The following is a 15,963-nucleotide window of genomic DNA, read 5'->3' as shown; positions in this document are numbered from 1 at the left end:
AAGACGGTGTTGGAAGAAACCACGTGAGCAAAGTTGTCGGGGGAACAGGCACCCTAGATCCGAGCTAGCTTGCGTTTCTGACGAACAGGGAACTGATTTCCCCCTGCAGGGCATCGTCGAGAAATTATTTAATCCTATGCTGTGTGAAATTTAAGAGTGGAGGTTATCCGGGTTCTGCAAATAGTGACAGCGCCGAGCCACGGCCCAGCTCTCCTACAGGACTTGGATGCTTCCGGGTGCGGCTCCACCCCTTGGATCCACGTGGTGGGCAGCGTTCCGCGCAGGTCCTGCGTGGGCCCCTCCGGAGCTGGAATGGCGGGTACCCAGGCCTGCAGTGAGTGGAGCTTGAACTGGTGGAGACGAAGGGCATCCGGGAGGGTCTGGGTGCAGAAGGGGTTGGGGAGGGCTGCCGGGCGGGTGAGGGACCAACGGGTACTTTGAGAGGTTGGCCATGTCAAAAGGACCCCCCCCCCCGACTGTCTCCTCTCAGGTGCCACTCGGTTCTCCTGCCCTCCCCACTTCACGGAGATGTCGCCAGACTCGGAACCCTCCCGTTTCTCCTTGGAGGCGCTTACAGGTCCAGATACAGAACTGTGGCTTATCCAAGCCCCTGCAGACTTCGCCCCACAATGGTGAGTGTCGCTTCCAGGCCACCTACGGGGAGGATTCCCCCCCACCCCCCCACCCCAGAGGCTGAACTCACTGTAGAACGTGAACCAGAACTTTAGAAGGCTTTTTTTGAAAATTCGAGACAGAGTTTCTCTGTGTAGCTCCGGCTGTCCTAGAGCCTGTTATGTAGAGCAAGCTGACCTCGAACTCAGAGAGATTCTGCCTCCGGAATGCTGGGGTTAAAAAGGCGAGTTGCCACCACCGGACTAGATGGCATTTCTGAGCAACCCGGAAATGCTGCTTTGGGTTGTTTTGAAACAGTCTTATTCGGTAGCCCGGGCTGGTTTCAAAGAACCAGCCTTCCCCAGCCCGTTTCCTGAGTGCTGGGATTGAAAGTGGGTGTACAGGTTCTGCTGTTTTAGAGTCTTTATTCATTAATGTATATAAGCAGTCTGTGTGCTTCTATGCTTTCGTAATCGAAGGGTGCATCAGACAGAAGATGGTGTCAGATCCCACTGTAGATGGTTGTGAGCCACTCTGGTTGCTGGGAACTCAGCACCTCAGGATGAGCAGCCAGTGCTCCCAACCACTGAACCGACTCTCCATCCGTTTGGAGAACATTATATCCCATGTAGTATTTAAACTTCTGATCCTCCTGCCTCTACCCCCCAAATACAGCCACTATGCCCAGTTTTATGCAGTGCCGATGAACAAATCCAGAGGCTGTTCATGCTAGACAACACACTCCATGCCCGACCGAGACTCATCCCCTGCCTGCCTTACACATCACTTAACCAGTAATCGTGGGGATTGGCTATAATGTCAGCACTTGGGAGGCTGAGGCAGGAAAACAGTAGACTTCAAGGCCAGCATGAGCGAGGGAGTACTAAGCTGGCCTCACTCACACACACAGAGCGTGTATCCCAGTACCTGGAAGGCGGCCCTGGGCTGGTCAGGCCTAGGCAGCCCGCAAACCCCCAGGTGCTTGTTTGGTTGCAAACAGGAAACAGAACTCAGGGTCTTACACCTGGGTTCTAGCTCTGAGCTGCACCCTAGCCGGGCAAAGGTTAGCCACTCTCTCCCTTTCCCTCCTCAGTCTCAATGGGCGGCGTGTACCTCTTTCTGGCTCCAAGACTGTTAAGGGCAAACTGGATGGCAAGAAGCACCGATACCGGGTATTTACCAGCAGTCCCCAGGCCCGAGAAGCCACCTTGCTCGCATCTTCATCAGAGGCAGGTGGCAGACTCACCTGCGCCCCGGCCCCCAGTGGGAGCTTAAGGATCATGGAGGGTCCTCAAGAATATCTTCTCTCTCGGGTCCCCCTGCAGCTGATCCCTACAAGTCTGCCACCTCAGATCCCTGCTGGCCTGCGGCCTCGCTTCTCCGCCTTTGGCGGCAGCCCTCCCGTCACGGGGCCAGGTTCAGCCTCAGCTCTGAGGTCACCAACTTCAGGGAAGAGGAAAAGTACAAGAAAGGGTACAGATGCCTCCTCAGACACTCAGGAGGCTGTGAACAGGCACGGGGCCATGGAAGTAAAAACAGCCTTGGGTAACCTAGGAGTGAGTGTGAAGAAGAGAAAGAGGTATTTCATGCAGGAGGAGATGGAAGCCAAGACAATGGAGCCCGTGGCAGAGCTGCCAGTCCCATCTGCCACCAGCAGCAAGAAGAGGAAGAAGTCCAAGGGGACAGAGACATCCCAGGTGGAGCACACAGAACCTGTGGCTCAAACAGAGCCTCCTGAGGGGACCTTCCTGTTCCCCACCAAAAAGAGGAAGAGGCAGAAGGAAGCTGATGGGACAGAGGAAGTGGATGGTATAGTGGCTGACTCTCAGCCACAGGTCATTGTGGAAGCCCAGGAGGAAACCATCCTCCTGTCCCCCACAAAGAAGAGGAGAAAGGAAAAGAGACAGAATTTGGGGATGGAGGCAGAGATGGGGCCCCCTGGAGTACTCATGGTGACCGAACATTCAGAACATGGGCTCCAGGCTGAAGTAGCTCTTGTGTCCCCCAAGAAGACAAAGAAGAAAAAGGGAAAGCGGGTGGGTGAGACAGAGGCTGCACTTCCAGATGACTTTGAGCCCCAGGGGGCTCTAGCACCCAGCAAGAAAAAAGAGAGAGGCGCACGCCTTTAATCCCAGCACTGGGCAGGCAGAGGCAGGCAGATTTCTGAGTTCGAGGCCAGCCTGGTCTACAAAGAGTTCTAGGACAGCCAGGGCTACACAGAGAAACCCTGTCTCAAAAAACCAAAAAAAAAAAAAAAAAAAGAAAGAAAGAAAAAAGAGAGGACAGAAAGCAATGGAGCCCGGGTCTAAGGTGATTGACCCAAGACAATCCGAGGAACCAGAGCCCAAGGCCAGTCAAAGATCCTCCAAGAAGAAAAAGAGGGATCAGGAAACTGAGGTGCAAGACACCATTCCCCAATGAGAGATGTCTTCCACGGACAGGAGAAGCAGCAGAGGAGACTTGCACAGGAGCCGTAATAACACCCTGGGGAAGGGGAGAAGGAGGGACTCGCCAGGCTGAGGTCAGAAACCAGCTGTATAGACACTCCCTGCCCCTCCCCCAAGCAAACACGCAGAGCCACTGGAGCCTGGGCATGGAAAATTCTTTATTGTGACACTGGGCCTAGGTGGCAGCAGGTCATCGAGGCACTTTGAGGAAGGGTTCGTGTAGTACTTCAAAGAGCCTGCGGGCCTGGGGGCAAGGGGAGAAGAGAACCTGTCATTAAAGCTGTCGCTGGCCCGCCTGTTTGGAATGGGGTTCTGCCTCTTATTCTCCTGGCTGAGGAGCTTCGGGTGTCTGGGTTCTACATGAGGCTGGCCCGGAGGTGGATGGAAATGGACCTAAAAACTAGTACATCGCTGGGCGTGGTGGCGCACGCCTTTGATCCCAGCATTCGGGAGGCAAAGGCAGGTGGATTTCGGAGTTCAAGGCCAGCCTGGTCTACCCAGAAACCCTGTCTCAAAAAACAAAAACAAAAACTAGTACATCGCTGGGCGGTGGTGGTGCACACCTTTGATCCCAGCACTCGGGAAGCTGAGGCAGGAGGATCGGAAGTGCAAGGCCAGCCTCAGCTACATTAAGTAAATAAAACAAACCAACAAAATGTCTTACTTTTGATACATGGGGTCAAGTATCCTGGGCTGGGCTGGGCTGGCTAGCTGTTTGGCCAAGGATGGCTTTGAACTCAACCTTTGATCCTCTGCCCTATATGGCTGCTGTAAGCATGCTCACCACACTTAGTTTAGCCAGTGCTGGGATCAGAGCTATACTCCCGGCCCGGGGGGGGGGGGGGGTTGTTATGGAGGCTTTTTTTTTTTTTTTTTTTTTTTTAAGATTTATTTATTTATTATATGTAAGTACACTGTAGCTGTCTTCAGACACTCCAGAAGAGGGAGTCAGATCTTGTTACGGATGGTTGTGAGCCACCATGTGGTTGCTGGGATTTGAACTCCTGACCTTCGGAAGAGCAGTCGGGTGCTCTTACCCACTGAGCCATCTCACCAGCCCCTATGGAGGCTTTTAAAACAAGCATGGTAGCTTACGCCTGTAATCTTAGCAGAAGCCAGCGGCAAGGGTGAGTTCAGGCCCAGCCTGGTGTATAGTGAGATCCAGGCCAGCTAGAGCTATATATATTAAGACCTGTCTAAAATCAATAGCCACTTAATAGAACTTCAAAGTCTAAAGTCCATTGATTTGGGGCTCATTCCTATACCTCAACCCCTGTAGCATCCCCCCCTAAAATTCTTACCTTCTGTGGGCCCAGGCCCGGGCATAAGGCTAGATCCTCCCTTGATGCGGTGAAGAGCTGTTCCAGGGACTGAGAGGTAGACTCAAGGTCAGGGCAGTGTGCCCTAAACCCTTACCTGTCCCAGCTGCAGGGGACCCCAGGGTGTGGGCCATGGGGTGGTCAGGAGGGGATGCCCAGGGGACCTCTTACTCCAAATGTAGCCAGGAGGGTCTGGCTGTCGGTCTTGTTCACAGATTTCACGGTGGTCAGACACTCAGTGGCCTGCAAGGGGAGGATGTTTTCTTGGGAGCTGGGCATGGGTGCAGCCTGTGAGTCGAGTGCTTAGAAAGCAGGGGCCTCACAAGTTTGAGGCCAGCCTGGTCCACAGCCAGGCTCAGGCCTACCGGGCCTGGGGAGATACTGTCTTCAGAAACAACAAAGGAGCCAAAGAGATGGCTCAGCGACTGCAAATACACACAGCCCTTCCAGAGGACCCAAGTCCACTTCCCAGTGCCCAGAACACCCAGAAAGATAGAAATGTAGAGTCCCTCTTTACTGCCGAAAAGCATTAGTTCATTTACAAAATAATATCAAAACATCCAAAAGTGGCCACTGAGTGGTGCTGGGTACTATGGTCACAGCAGGATCAGGATGGCACTCTGGGCTACTTAGCTGAGGGGATCACAGAGGGCTTCCTGGAGGGGGAGGCCTCAGAGCTGGCATGGGAAACATGGATTCCAGCAGAGATGACAGGAACACAGATGCTGAGGGCAGACTAGGGGGTCAGAGCTAAGGGAGGCAGGGTCTGTTTTGTACTTAAAAGACCCTTAATGCTGTTGGGAGGGGATGAGGGAGGACGGGACAGGGAAGGGTGGACTTGCTGTGGAAAGGCCCAAGCTCAACCCAGAAGCCATTGCAGGATCAGGAGGTACAGGAGGACAAGAGGCACAGTGATACCCGTGATAGGAAGTTCTGCTCCAGCTTTTCCATAAGGAGGTCGGCTGGCTTCTGCTCATACGCCTTGTAGGTCTCCAGGTACCGCCCTGCTTCCTCTGCACTAGGTAACAGGACACATGTCAGCCGGAGTGAGATTCTCCTTCAAACAAAAGCTAGGCCAAGCCCAGTCCCAACTCCTGTTCTCCTCGGAGAGCCCTGTGGGGTGGCTTCTCATGCATTTATTACTTTGGTCATGCTGGGGATGGAATCCAGGATATTGTACATGATAGACATTCTACCACTGAGCCACGCCCCCAGCCCCTCACTGGGGGATTCTAGGCAGGGGCTCTACCACTGAGCCACGCCCCCAGCCCCTCCCTGGGGGGTTCTAGGCAGGGGCTCTACCACTGAGCCACGCCCCCAGCCCCTCCCTGGGGGATTCTAGGCAGGGACTCTACCACTGAGCCACGCCCCCAGCCCCTCACTGGGGGATTCTAGGCAGGGGCTCTACCACTGAGCCACACCCCCAGCCCCTCACTGGGGGATTCTAGGCAGGGGCTCTACCACTGAGCCACGCCTCCATCTCTCTTCTTGAGTTCCTTCTACCACCACAAAGTCTATGTATCCCTGCCTGGCTTTGAAGTAATGATCCTCCTGCCTCAGCCTAACGAGTACTAGGATTTTGTTTGTTTTGTTTTTGTTTTTTGAGACAGGGTTTCTCTGTATAGTCCTGGCTGTCCTGGAACTCACTCTGTAGGCCAGGCTGGCCTCGAACTCAGAAATCTGCCTGTCTCTGCCTCCCGAGTGCTGGGATTAGAGGCGTGCGCCACCACGCCTGGCTACGAGTGCTAGTATTACAGATGTACACGGTCACACACAGAATTTGATTTATTTCTCTCTTTCTGACACAGGGTTTCACAAATCCCGACCTAACTTTAAACTGCTTACTTAGCCTGGCAGTGGTTGGCGCACGCCTTTAATCCCAGCACTTGGGAGGCAGAGGCAGTTCCAAGCCAGCCTGGTCTACAGAGAGTTCCAGGACCAGCCTGATCTACAGAGAGAGTTCCAAGACAGCCAGGGCAACACGGAAAAACCATGTCTCTAAATAAATAAATAAACAAACAAACACTAACGATTTCACAGGCCTTCTGATCCTCCTGTCTCCATTTCCCAAGTGCTGGGATTACAGGTGTGAGCCACGGAAGCCAGGTTTCTGCAGTCCCTAACGCAGGGTTCCAGTGTCAGGAAGTGCTGTCATGGTGCCAGTCCTAGTGCTTGCAAACACTCTTACTGCAGTCTTTCTAAGATGAGAGCTATTAATTTAACAGGATTTAATTTTACTTATGGTGTGAGGAAAAGATGTGGGTTTTTTTCTTTCCTAAATTGACTATTTGTGGTTTGGTTGGTGAGCCAGTTAAATCACCTCTAGAGATGGAGATATGGACACAGATGTGGTGGTACACTTAATCCTGGCACTCGGGAGGCTGAGGCAGGCCTTTGCTATGGAGACTCTGGGGAGAACAGAACAAACCAGGAACACTAGACACAGAATTCTTTCAGTTGTTGAATCTAACCTGGATATATCTGGCCTCTAGTCTCATTAGCCCAGGCTGGCCTTGGACTTCCCAGGGCTGTGATTATAGGCTTGTGTCACCATGCTTGGCTTAGGAACCACTACCACTACAAAGGCTGCCTTGGCTGGTGCAGGGCATGGGGGTGAGGGTGGAGGGCTGGGCCTCACCTCCAGGCCAGGACCAGGGTGCAGTCAGCCAAGATGCACATCTTAGCCAGCTCCTTGAGAGCCTGCTGGGGATCTTTCTGGAAGAGAAGAAAGTCAGAAGTAGAGACCTGGGCAAGAACAGGGATTTACAGTGTGGAAACCCAACAGCTGAGCTGGGGAGAGAGACAGCACTGTCAGTAGAGCCAGAGCCACAAGGATATGAGTTCAGTCCCCAGCATGGATAAAAAGCTGGCTGTGGTGCCCAGGCCCCGGTGAGAAACCCTGCTCCCCGCCCCACCAAAATCAGAGTGGATGTGCAGGGCCTCATGGGCATCTGTCCTCTCAGTGGGTAAAGGCGCCTGGCTGCAATCCTGAGCACTTGATCCGACCCCCATGAGCCACATAAGAGGAGAAGCAACCCCCAAGAGTTTCCCTCTGACTTCTGAGTGTATGTGCTCATTCGTATGCCCCCCACACACACACATGTAAAGTATTTCTTAAGTCCTTTAAAACAGCACCAAATAGAGAAGCCTAGACATAGCCTAGCAGCAGGGTGGAGGCCACCTATGGAAGGCAGGTCCTCACTCACCACAGAAGGGAGGACAGTTCCCTGCTGGAGCAGAGGGAGCTAAGAGGAGTTTTGAGCAAGAGGAAAGCTGCCACACACACCAGAAGAGGGCATCACAACCATTACAGATGGTTGTGAGCCACCATGTGGTTGCTGGGAACTGAACTCAGGACCTCTGGAAGAGCATTCAGTGCTCTTAACCATCTCTCCAACCCCTGGCTCAAGCTTTAATGCTAACATTCAAGAGCCTAAGACAGGAGGTTGCCATGAGGTCAAGGCCAGCCTGGGCTACACACTAAGTTCTAGGCCGCCCTGGGCTGTGTTGTGAGACTTTGTCGTAAATACATAAACAAACAAACAAACAAACAAACAGACATCAAAGTATGGTAGCCAAGGCAGCAAGCAGGGAGAAACTGTAGATCTGACATGTCAGGCTGTGGTGAAAATGAAGAACAAAGTCTAACAGATATTTAGGTATCTGTTATAAGGGTCATGAGGCAAGCTTTTACTTTTACAATACTGTGAACTAAACCTAGTGCATCTAGGCAGGGGCTCTCCCACTGAGCCACGCCCCCAGTCCCTCACTGGGGGATTCTAGGCAGGGGCTCTACCACTGAGCCATGCCCCCAGCCCCTCACTAGGGGATTCTAGGCAGGGGCTCTACCACTGAGCCACGCCCCCAGCCCCTCACTGGGGGATTCTAGGCAGGGGCTCTACCACTGAGCCACGCCCCCAGCCCCTCACTGGGGGATTCTAGGCAGGGGCTCTACCACTGAGCCACGCCCCCAGCCCCTCACTGGGGGATTCTAGGCAGGGGCTCTACCACTGAGCCATGCCCCCAGCCCCTCACTGGGGGATTCTAGGCAGGGGCTCTACCACTGAGCCACACCCCCAGCCCCTCACTGGGGGATTCTAGGCAAGGGCTCTACCAATGAGCCATGCCCCCAGCCCCTCACTGGGGGATTCTAGGCAGGGGCTCTACCACTGAGCCACACCCCAGCCCCTCACTGGGGGATCCTAGGCAGGGGTTCTCCTGCTGAACTAGAAATCCTATTTCTTTTGAGTCAGAGTCTCACTCTGTAGCCCAGGCTGTCTGAGGAACAAGGCTGGTGACTCTTGCCTGAGCCTCCAGAGTGCTGGCATCAGCTGGCAGGAACACACCACCCTATCTGGCTCTAGACAACTTTTCCTTCCCACCTCCCAGCCCACGTAGGCTTTTCGAGAGACCTGGGGCAATTTTAGTGTCAGTGAAAATCCATTCTGCACTGAGGTCCTGAGCCACTTTGTCTTACAAGGGATTCGTCAGCCCATGCACAACTCGACTCATGCATGGAAGGAACGAGGCCAGCGCGGCAGCCCTGCTTACCACATCCACTTGAACCAGCAGCACACGAAGGGCGAAGTTCTTCCCCAGGCTCTGCAGCCGTTCATGGATGTAGTCTGGATGGAGGTTGTGGTAGCGGAGGCTGGTGGAGGCAGGAAGGGGACAAGCTGAGTGTCTCAATGTTCCCGAGGCTCCACACATCCTTATGTACCTTACTGGCATCCAGAGGTTGGTACTTATTAGCACAGCAAAGGGGACAACCTTGCCGCCGGAGGCCCAGGGAAGTCAACTGACCGGGATGGACTTCTAGGGAAGGCAGCCAGCTGGAGTATTCGGGGGCACTGGACACTAGGCTTCTTCCCTCAAATCAGGGTCCAGCTCTTCTCCCTCAGACGCAGAAATACAGACCCAGGCTCCTCCCTCCCCAGGCCCCAGCTTCCAGTCCTCAGACCCAGGGTCCAGCCCCAGCTACTCTTGTTCTGGGTAACTGTAGGCCACAACCGCTTCTTCAACACAAAGCCATGCACAGGCCCAGAGCCCACAACACTGAACCCCACTTTTTCCACTCACCTGAGGAAAAGGGCGCAGGTGCTCTGGCCCAGCACATAATCGGGAATCACCTCACCGAATTCCCAGGGCACATTGCGCACAAACTTCAACACGGGGTTGCCCCTCTGTCCAAGGGAGAAAGGCAGAAGCCACTTATGGGGGTGACCCTTGGCCTAAAGTGAAGGCTGGACCCTCCCCCACCTCTTCCCGTCCTAAGCCCCACCATCTTCCAGGGTCTTTTACAGGTTCCATTCCCACACTCCTCAGCCTGGAATCTAGATGTTAGCCCCCCCGCCCCCAGGCCTTTACCACAGTCCCCTCCCCCCACGCCCCTTTAGCCTCTGTCCTAGTATCAATCCATGCTGCTGTCTGCTGGTCACCAGCCCTCACTGCTACCTTAGCAACATCCACACTTGCCACTCCCAGGGAGGGTTCCACATCAGTGCCCCAGGCCAGTCCTACATCCATCTTTCCCCTACTTCTCTGGTGGAATCTGGACCTAGTCCACAGCCCTCCTCCACCATCACAGCACCTCCCTGGCCGAGGTCACCATCACACTCCCTGAGGTCATCTTGTAAATAGTGATCGGCAGCAGCATCTAGGCTCTGCCATGGCTGAGTTCCCGGGAGGTAGCGGTCTCTCCAGTTCCCCTCCCCAGCTCAAGGTCAAAGCACTCGGGCAGCCCAGGCTCTAACCCATCCAGAAAGCATAGAGAACACACACTGTCTCCTATGCTGGGACACAGCGGTGACCAGGACAGGCCCAGTTCTTATGGACTCTGCCCCCAGTTCCAGACTTGTCTCTCCTGAGCCCCTGGACCATCTGCTATGCACCCTCACCCGGATTCTTGAGACTTCTGGAATTTCCTGACTCACAGATAGCATCTAGCATGGACTTCCTAAGGCCCGAGGGACTCCTGAGGGAACGGAACACCTTGTATTCGCCTGGGTGACTCATAGTGCTCCTATTTGGCCCAGAACAGACCTAGAGGACCCATGCTCAGAATTCAGGGTTCGGAATTGTCTGCCCCAAGCCCACCTCCACAGAGGAAGGGCTCAAGGTTCACCAGTAGCTAGGGACGGCATCTATCCAAGCCCGTGTCATAATTCTACTGTAACCCAAAAGGACTGAGTTCAAAAGCTCCCATGCCATAACACCCTAGGCATGAAGTGAACGGAGGAGTTGATGCATAGAGAAAGCAGGGAACGGATGCACCAAGTAACTCCTTCAAGCTACCACAGACATCAAAAGCCTCCGTTCTAAAGCGGGGCAGGAGGCTGGGCGTGGTGGTACACGCCCTTAGTCGGAGGCAGACACAGGTGAGGTCTCTAAGTTTGAGGCCGGCCAGGCGACATCACTTGGGCAGCATTTCAGTGACTTCTGAGGTTCTCCCTACAGGTTCTGAGGAAATGATCAGACCTGGGGACAGGAGCCAAGCTGCCTAAACAGAGTGACAGCCCTAGCAGGGAGGGCTGGGGCACCCTGAACCCATGAGCTCATAGGCCAATGCATGAATGGTGGGGTATCTACAGGAAGGAATAAATGAATGAATGAAGGGGTGTGTATATTAATGAATGAATGCAGAAATTAATGAAGTGACAAATGCATGAAGAAGGCATGAGTAAACAGAGCCCATCAGAATCCCCAGGGGCCCATCCCCCGCTCTCACCTGCCTCGGGCTCACGATGATGCTATTAGACTTTGCTCCTGTTTTCAGGGTCTGGCTGGGGTTCTCTCCTGCCGCAGGTTCAGAGCCTGTGGGCACTGTGGCCCCAGCCCCTCCTGGAGGCTGGGTGATGGCGTACTCAGCATACGTCTGAGGGGCCACGTGGGCTGAGGTTGCTGGGATGGTGGGATTCCGTGACGATCTGAATAAGGGCTTGACCTGTGGAGAGAAGGGAGGACTGGAGATGAGGAAGAAACACTGAGGTCCTCCCCCTCCTCCCAGATGCTCCCCGGGGCTAAGAATAAGCAAGGGCTGGGGCTATGGCTCAGTTGTGTGTCTCAGCGAGCCAGGCACAGTGGTGCACACCTGTCATCCGAGCACTCGGGAGGCAGAGGCTGAGATGCTCTAGGCTGTCCCTATAGCCCTGCCTCTGGGCCCACCCCTCCTGTGGATGCAGCACCCATCTGCTCAGGCTCCTCAGCTTGCTCACCTCAGAGCCTCTGGACTAGCTTCCCCTCCAGTCAGTTGTCCCATGGCCCATTCCCTTATTACTCCTCCTGGCCAGATCCTTCAGAAGACGTCACAAGTACAGGGATTTTTGTTGGTAGTTACTTTTTGGGACAGGGTTTCTTTGTGTGTCCCTGGCTGTCCTGGAACTCACTGTGTAGACCAGGCTGGCCTCAAACTCAGAGATCCACCTGCCTCTGCCTCCCGAGTGCTGGGATTAAAGGCGTGTGCCACCACACTTGGCCTGTTGTGCTTTGTTTTTGAATCAGACTCTCACTATGTAGCTCAGGCTAGCCTGGAACTTATGATGGTCCTCCTGCCTCAGCATCTCCAATGCTGGGATTTGAGGTGTTTGCCAACATGCTTGACTCAGATGTCTTTCTTGTTTCTTAAGATCTACTTATTTTTGTTCATGTATAAGTGTCTGTGTGTGTATGCCATATGTGTGCCCATGTGTGGTGTGTGCCTATAGAAGCCACGAGAAGGTGTTGGGTCCCTGCAGCTGGACTTATAGGTAATTGATTGTGAGCTATCTGACATGGGAGCATGAACCAAATCTGGATTCCCTAGAAAAAACAGAAAATCCTTTTTTTTTAAAAGACTTTAGCAATGGGCATTGATGGCTCATACATTTTTTTAAAGATTTATTTATTTATTATATATAAGTACACTGTAGCTCTCTTCAGACGCCCCAGAAGAGGACATCAGATCCCACCCATTATAGATGGTTGTGAGCCACCATGTGGTTGCTGGGATTTGAACTCATGACCTCTGGAAGAGCAGTCAGCGCTCTTAACCATTAAGCCATCTCTTCAGCCCTGGCTCATATATTTAATGCCTATCTCAAAACCAAAACCAAACAAAAACGGCCCAAGCAACCTTAGTGAATGCCTCATCTAACCAGCTTCCATGTTTCCTTTTAAATTCTTATTTTATTAGTATTGAGTGTTTTGCCTGCATGTATATACATGCACCATGTACATTCTTGGTTGCCCTCAGTGGTCAAAAGAGGGCACTGGATCCCCTGGAACTGGAATTACAGCCGGTTGTAAGCCACCATATGGATGTTAGGGAACTGAACCTGGGTCCTCTGCAAGAGCAACTAATGCATTTAAGTGCTGAGCCATCTCTTTAGATCACCAATTTCTTTTTCTTAGAGGACAAAAACTTCCATTTCTAGCCTTTGGTGGTGGCCGCACACCTTTGATCCTAGCACTTGGGAAGCAGAGAGAGGCAGAGCTCTGTGAGATCCAGAACAGCCAGGGCTACACAGAGAAATCAAAAAAACTTAGATAGATGGATAGATAGACAGACAAACAGCCAGTTTCCAACTCTTAAATGTCAAATCCAGAGCCAAGGAGACGGCTCAGGGGACAGTGGTGCCTGACACCTAAGCTTGAAGCCTGAAAGTTACCAGATGGAGGCAGAGAATTGACCTCCACACAAATGCCCTGGCAAGTACACCCCCAACCCACACTACATAAAGAAATGTAAAAACAAAGCAAAATAATAACAGAAAAAGGTCAGATCCAAATCCATAACTTGAAAACCCAGAATACTGCTTATACAAAACCCATAGCTGAGTTTAGTGTTGTGAAATGCACCTGGAAGTTCCTATCACTTGAGAGATGGAGACAGGAGGATTGCTGCAAGTTTTAGGTCATAGCAAGGCTCAAGAAAGAAAAAAAGAAAGAAAAGAAAAGAAAGAAGGAAGGGGGGGCAGGCAAGATGGCTCAGTGGGTAAAGGTACTTGCCAGCTTCGTGACCTCACTCAGTTCAGTCCTGAGGATCTACACAGTACAAGGATAAAATCAAGTCCCACGGGTTATCTTTTGCCCTTCACAGGAGCTTCACAGCACTCATCCATGTGTGTACAGACAGCACAAAGACATGTTTTAGAGGCCAGAGAGATGCCTTCTCAGTTAAGAGCACTGGCTGCTCTTCAAGAGGATCTGGATTCAATTCCAGGTCTAGGGGAGCCAATGACTTCTGGCCTCTGCAGGTCTACATGCATGTAGTGCACAGACATACAGGCATGCAAAACATCCACACAAAAAACAAAAGGATGTTCCATTGCTATAACCTCAGCACTTGGGAAGTGGAGATGGGAGGAACTGGATTTAAGGCCAACCCTAGCTACACATCAATTTCAAGGCTAGCCCAGGAAACATGTGACCCAATCGAAGACCCAAACTAAACAAACAAAAGCTATCACTGGCCATTGCCCAGCTGCCAGCCTCTCCCTTAACCACCCTGTCATGCCATTTTACCAACGGGCAAACCGAGGATTGCAGAGCATGGCAGGTTATTTTTCCAAAGCAACCCAAGCCTAAACTCACACCGTAGTCCCAGGGATCCTTTTAACTCCCAAGAGCCCCCAAGTCTTCGCTCTTACCCCTGCACAGGGCACCTCTTCTTCCTCCAGTGGGATAACAAACTTCCTCCTGGTGGGTGGTCCTGAGGGCTGTGGCCGACTTTCCTCGTCCTTCCCAGGGTCCATCTGGGGCCTGAAAGGCGTGGCGACATCGTCGTAGGCATTTCCATATTCCAGAGGGAAACTCTGGCTCACAGTGGTATCCCCACCCCATCCCACAAAAGGTTGCCCGGTTCGCTAGCGTTAGGTTCCAGAGGACCAACCAGTGGGCCCGCCCCTTTCCTCCTTCTCACTCCGGATTGGTCTACGGGTCTTATAGCCCCGCCTACCTGCTATTACTCCCGCACGACACTCGCTCAGAGGCAATTGGCCCCGCCCCCAGGGGCACACCTGGATGCTTTCGCCTCGCCCAGTCCCGGCCTAGTCTCAGCCTCCGCAATGATTGGCTTCTTCCGCTGCCAATCATCAATCCCCGGCCTCCATCCACCTCCACCCTGTCCCTCTCGGTCCTAGCTCTGCGTCTAAGCACTGCCAAAACTCACCTGGTCTTTCCCGATGCCTAGAAGGAAATACCACGGGGGGAAACAGAGGCGACACAACGCCAGCACAGCCAGCACAACTCCTGCTAGACTCACTTCCGGCCGCTCTGGCCCTTCGCTCGTCTCGCTGCTCCCCGGAGGAGTTAGAGCGGGGAACTCTATTCGCGCTGCTCTCTATGGTCCTGGAGGACCGCTGTGGTTTGGGGCGGATGGAAGCTTGTGCATCTTGGTACCTGGGAGACTTTGACTTCAAGTAGTTGTGTTCCAAGGCCCTCTTGAGCGCTTCCCAGACTCCAGATCCGGCTCAGTGATGATCAAAGGAGGTGGGGGAGGGAAAGGAGGAAAGGAGAGAGAGACAGAGACAAAGAGAGAGAGAGACAGAGAGAGAGAGAGAGAGAGAGAGAGGAGGGAGGTGAGATTTCAGAGGACGCCCTCCCTGTAAGCGTGGGTGGACTCAGCCCACAGACATTGACTCACTCATTCTAAGCCATTCCCCACTTGCATCCCAAGCAGGGACTGATACCGACAGCTGTGGCTTAAAGTCCAGTGGGACAGTCAGACAGGGACAACCCAGAGCGGGCAGGGTCGGGAAGGGAGAGCCCAGAGGACATTGAGCCCGTGTTAGGGGGCACCTGACCCAGCTGGGGTGTGAGGACGGGCTTCCTGAAGGAAGGGACACCTGTGTTCCGAGACCTGGGCCCCATGAATGACTTAGTATGACTCATTTCCTGGAAGGACAGTTTCACCCCGTTCCAACTTGTAGTTCTGTGATTGCTAAGGAAATAGTTTAATGGTCTTATATATTTTTTGTTCTTGCTCATTTCCTTTGCCTATTCCTTTTAACAAAGATTGGCTCATATCCTTTGCCCATTTTTTCGAAATGAGCAATTCAACGGTTTTTTAAATTAAAAAGGGGGAGGAAAAGGAGATGAGCATCTTTTGATTACCGCCCATTTGTTGGAGTGATGCTTAAGGGCTGATGCTGTTAGTCACTTCATTAGGCTGCAAATCTTTCCTTCGAGTTCATACTTTTAAAAATTCTCCATTTAAAATTTTGCATGCATTTACCAACGTATTCTCCATTTTCTTTTGGTCTTCGTGTATTGAGAGAGGGCACGCCCAAAGGTCATCATATGTAATCCCTCTATATCTTTTTTAATGTTTTCCTAGTTGTGAGGTGTGTGTGTGTGTGTGTGTGTGTGTGTGTGTGTACAAGCACATGCCTACGCTGTGAATTCTAGGCAGAGACACTACTATTGAGCCATGGCCCCAGGCCTTTGGAAGTGTGATACAAAACAGAACTATTAATAGTAGCCAGGCGAAATGGCTCACACATTTAATCCCAACACACGAGGCAGAGACAGGCGGATCTCGGTGAGTTCGAGGACAGCATGACCTACAGAGTGATTTCCAGGTCAGCCAGAGCTACAAAATAAGATCC

At 52.7% G+C, this 15,963-nt stretch overlaps 2 protein-coding genes across 4 annotated transcripts; one reads left to right on the top strand and one right to left on the bottom strand.

Annotated features, from left to right (window-relative positions):
* The first annotated feature begins 238 nt into the window (after window positions 1-238).
* On the top strand, window positions 239-3,715 carry Cd3eap (CD3E antigen, epsilon polypeptide associated protein). Its single transcript, NM_145822.2, has 3 exons — window positions 239-334; window positions 491-632; window positions 1,706-3,715. The coding sequence occupies exons 1-3, from the start codon at window positions 313-315 to the stop codon at window positions 2,739-2,741; spliced, it is 1,200 nt and encodes a 399-aa protein (NP_665821.1). The 5' UTR covers window positions 239-312; the 3' UTR covers window positions 2,742-3,715.
* Ercc1 (excision repair cross-complementing rodent repair deficiency, complementation group 1) lies at window positions 3,198-15,655 on the bottom strand. 3 transcript variants are annotated; one of them, NM_007948.2, is made up of 10 exons: window positions 14,526-14,651; window positions 14,005-14,116; window positions 11,106-11,321; window positions 9,458-9,561; window positions 8,930-9,029; window positions 7,017-7,093; window positions 5,297-5,396; window positions 4,550-4,621; window positions 4,361-4,429; window positions 3,198-3,303 (listed from the first exon to the last, which is right to left on the bottom strand). In NM_007948.2, exons 2-10 carry the CDS (start codon window positions 14,107-14,109, stop codon window positions 3,250-3,252), a joined length of 897 nt encoding a protein of 298 aa, NP_031974.2. In that variant the 5' UTR covers window positions 14,110-14,116; window positions 14,526-14,651; the 3' UTR covers window positions 3,198-3,249. The 3 variants fall into 3 exon arrangements, with proteins under 3 accessions (NP_031974.2, XP_006539602.1, NP_001120796.1); XM_006539539.4 differs by lacking the exons at window positions 3,198-3,303; window positions 4,361-4,429; window positions 4,550-4,621 and having other exon boundaries at window positions 4,874-5,391; window positions 14,526-15,655; NM_001127324.1 differs by lacking the exons at window positions 3,198-3,303; window positions 4,361-4,429; window positions 4,550-4,621 and having other exon boundaries at window positions 4,891-5,396.
* Window positions 15,656-15,963: the final 308 nt, after the last annotated feature.

Source organism: Mus musculus, chromosome 7 (genome assembly GCF_000001635.26).
Source record: "Mus musculus strain C57BL/6J chromosome 7, GRCm38.p6 C57BL/6J".
Classification (NCBI taxonomy): Eukaryota; Metazoa; Chordata; class Mammalia; order Rodentia; family Muridae; genus Mus; species Mus musculus.
This window is presented reverse-complemented; position numbering and strand designations above follow the sequence as displayed.

Excerpts from the sequence above, each read along its gene's own strand:
- Cd3eap (NM_145822.2), top strand. The coding sequence starts at position 313 with ATGGCGGGTACCCAGGCCTGCA. Across the intron at positions 335-490 it reads GGCGGGTACCCAGGCCTGCA|GTGCCACTCGGTTCTCCTGC; the intron begins GTGAGTGGAGCT and ends GTCTCCTCTCAG. Across the intron at positions 633-1,705 it reads GCAGACTTCGCCCCACAATG|TCTCAATGGGCGGCGTGTAC; the intron begins GTGAGTGTCGCT and ends TTCCCTCCTCAG.
- Ercc1 (NM_007948.2), bottom strand. The coding sequence starts at position 14,109 with ATGGACCCTGGGAAGGACGAGGAAAGTCGGCCACAGCCCTCAGGACCA. Across the intron at positions 9,030-9,457 it reads ACCTGCGCCCTTTTCCTCAG|CCTCCGCTACCACAACCTCC; the intron begins GTGAGTGGAAAA and ends TGCCTCCACCAG. Across the intron at positions 7,094-8,929 it reads TGCTGGTTCAAGTGGATGTG|AAAGATCCCCAGCAGGCTCT; the intron begins GTAAGCAGGGCT and ends CTTCTCTTCCAG.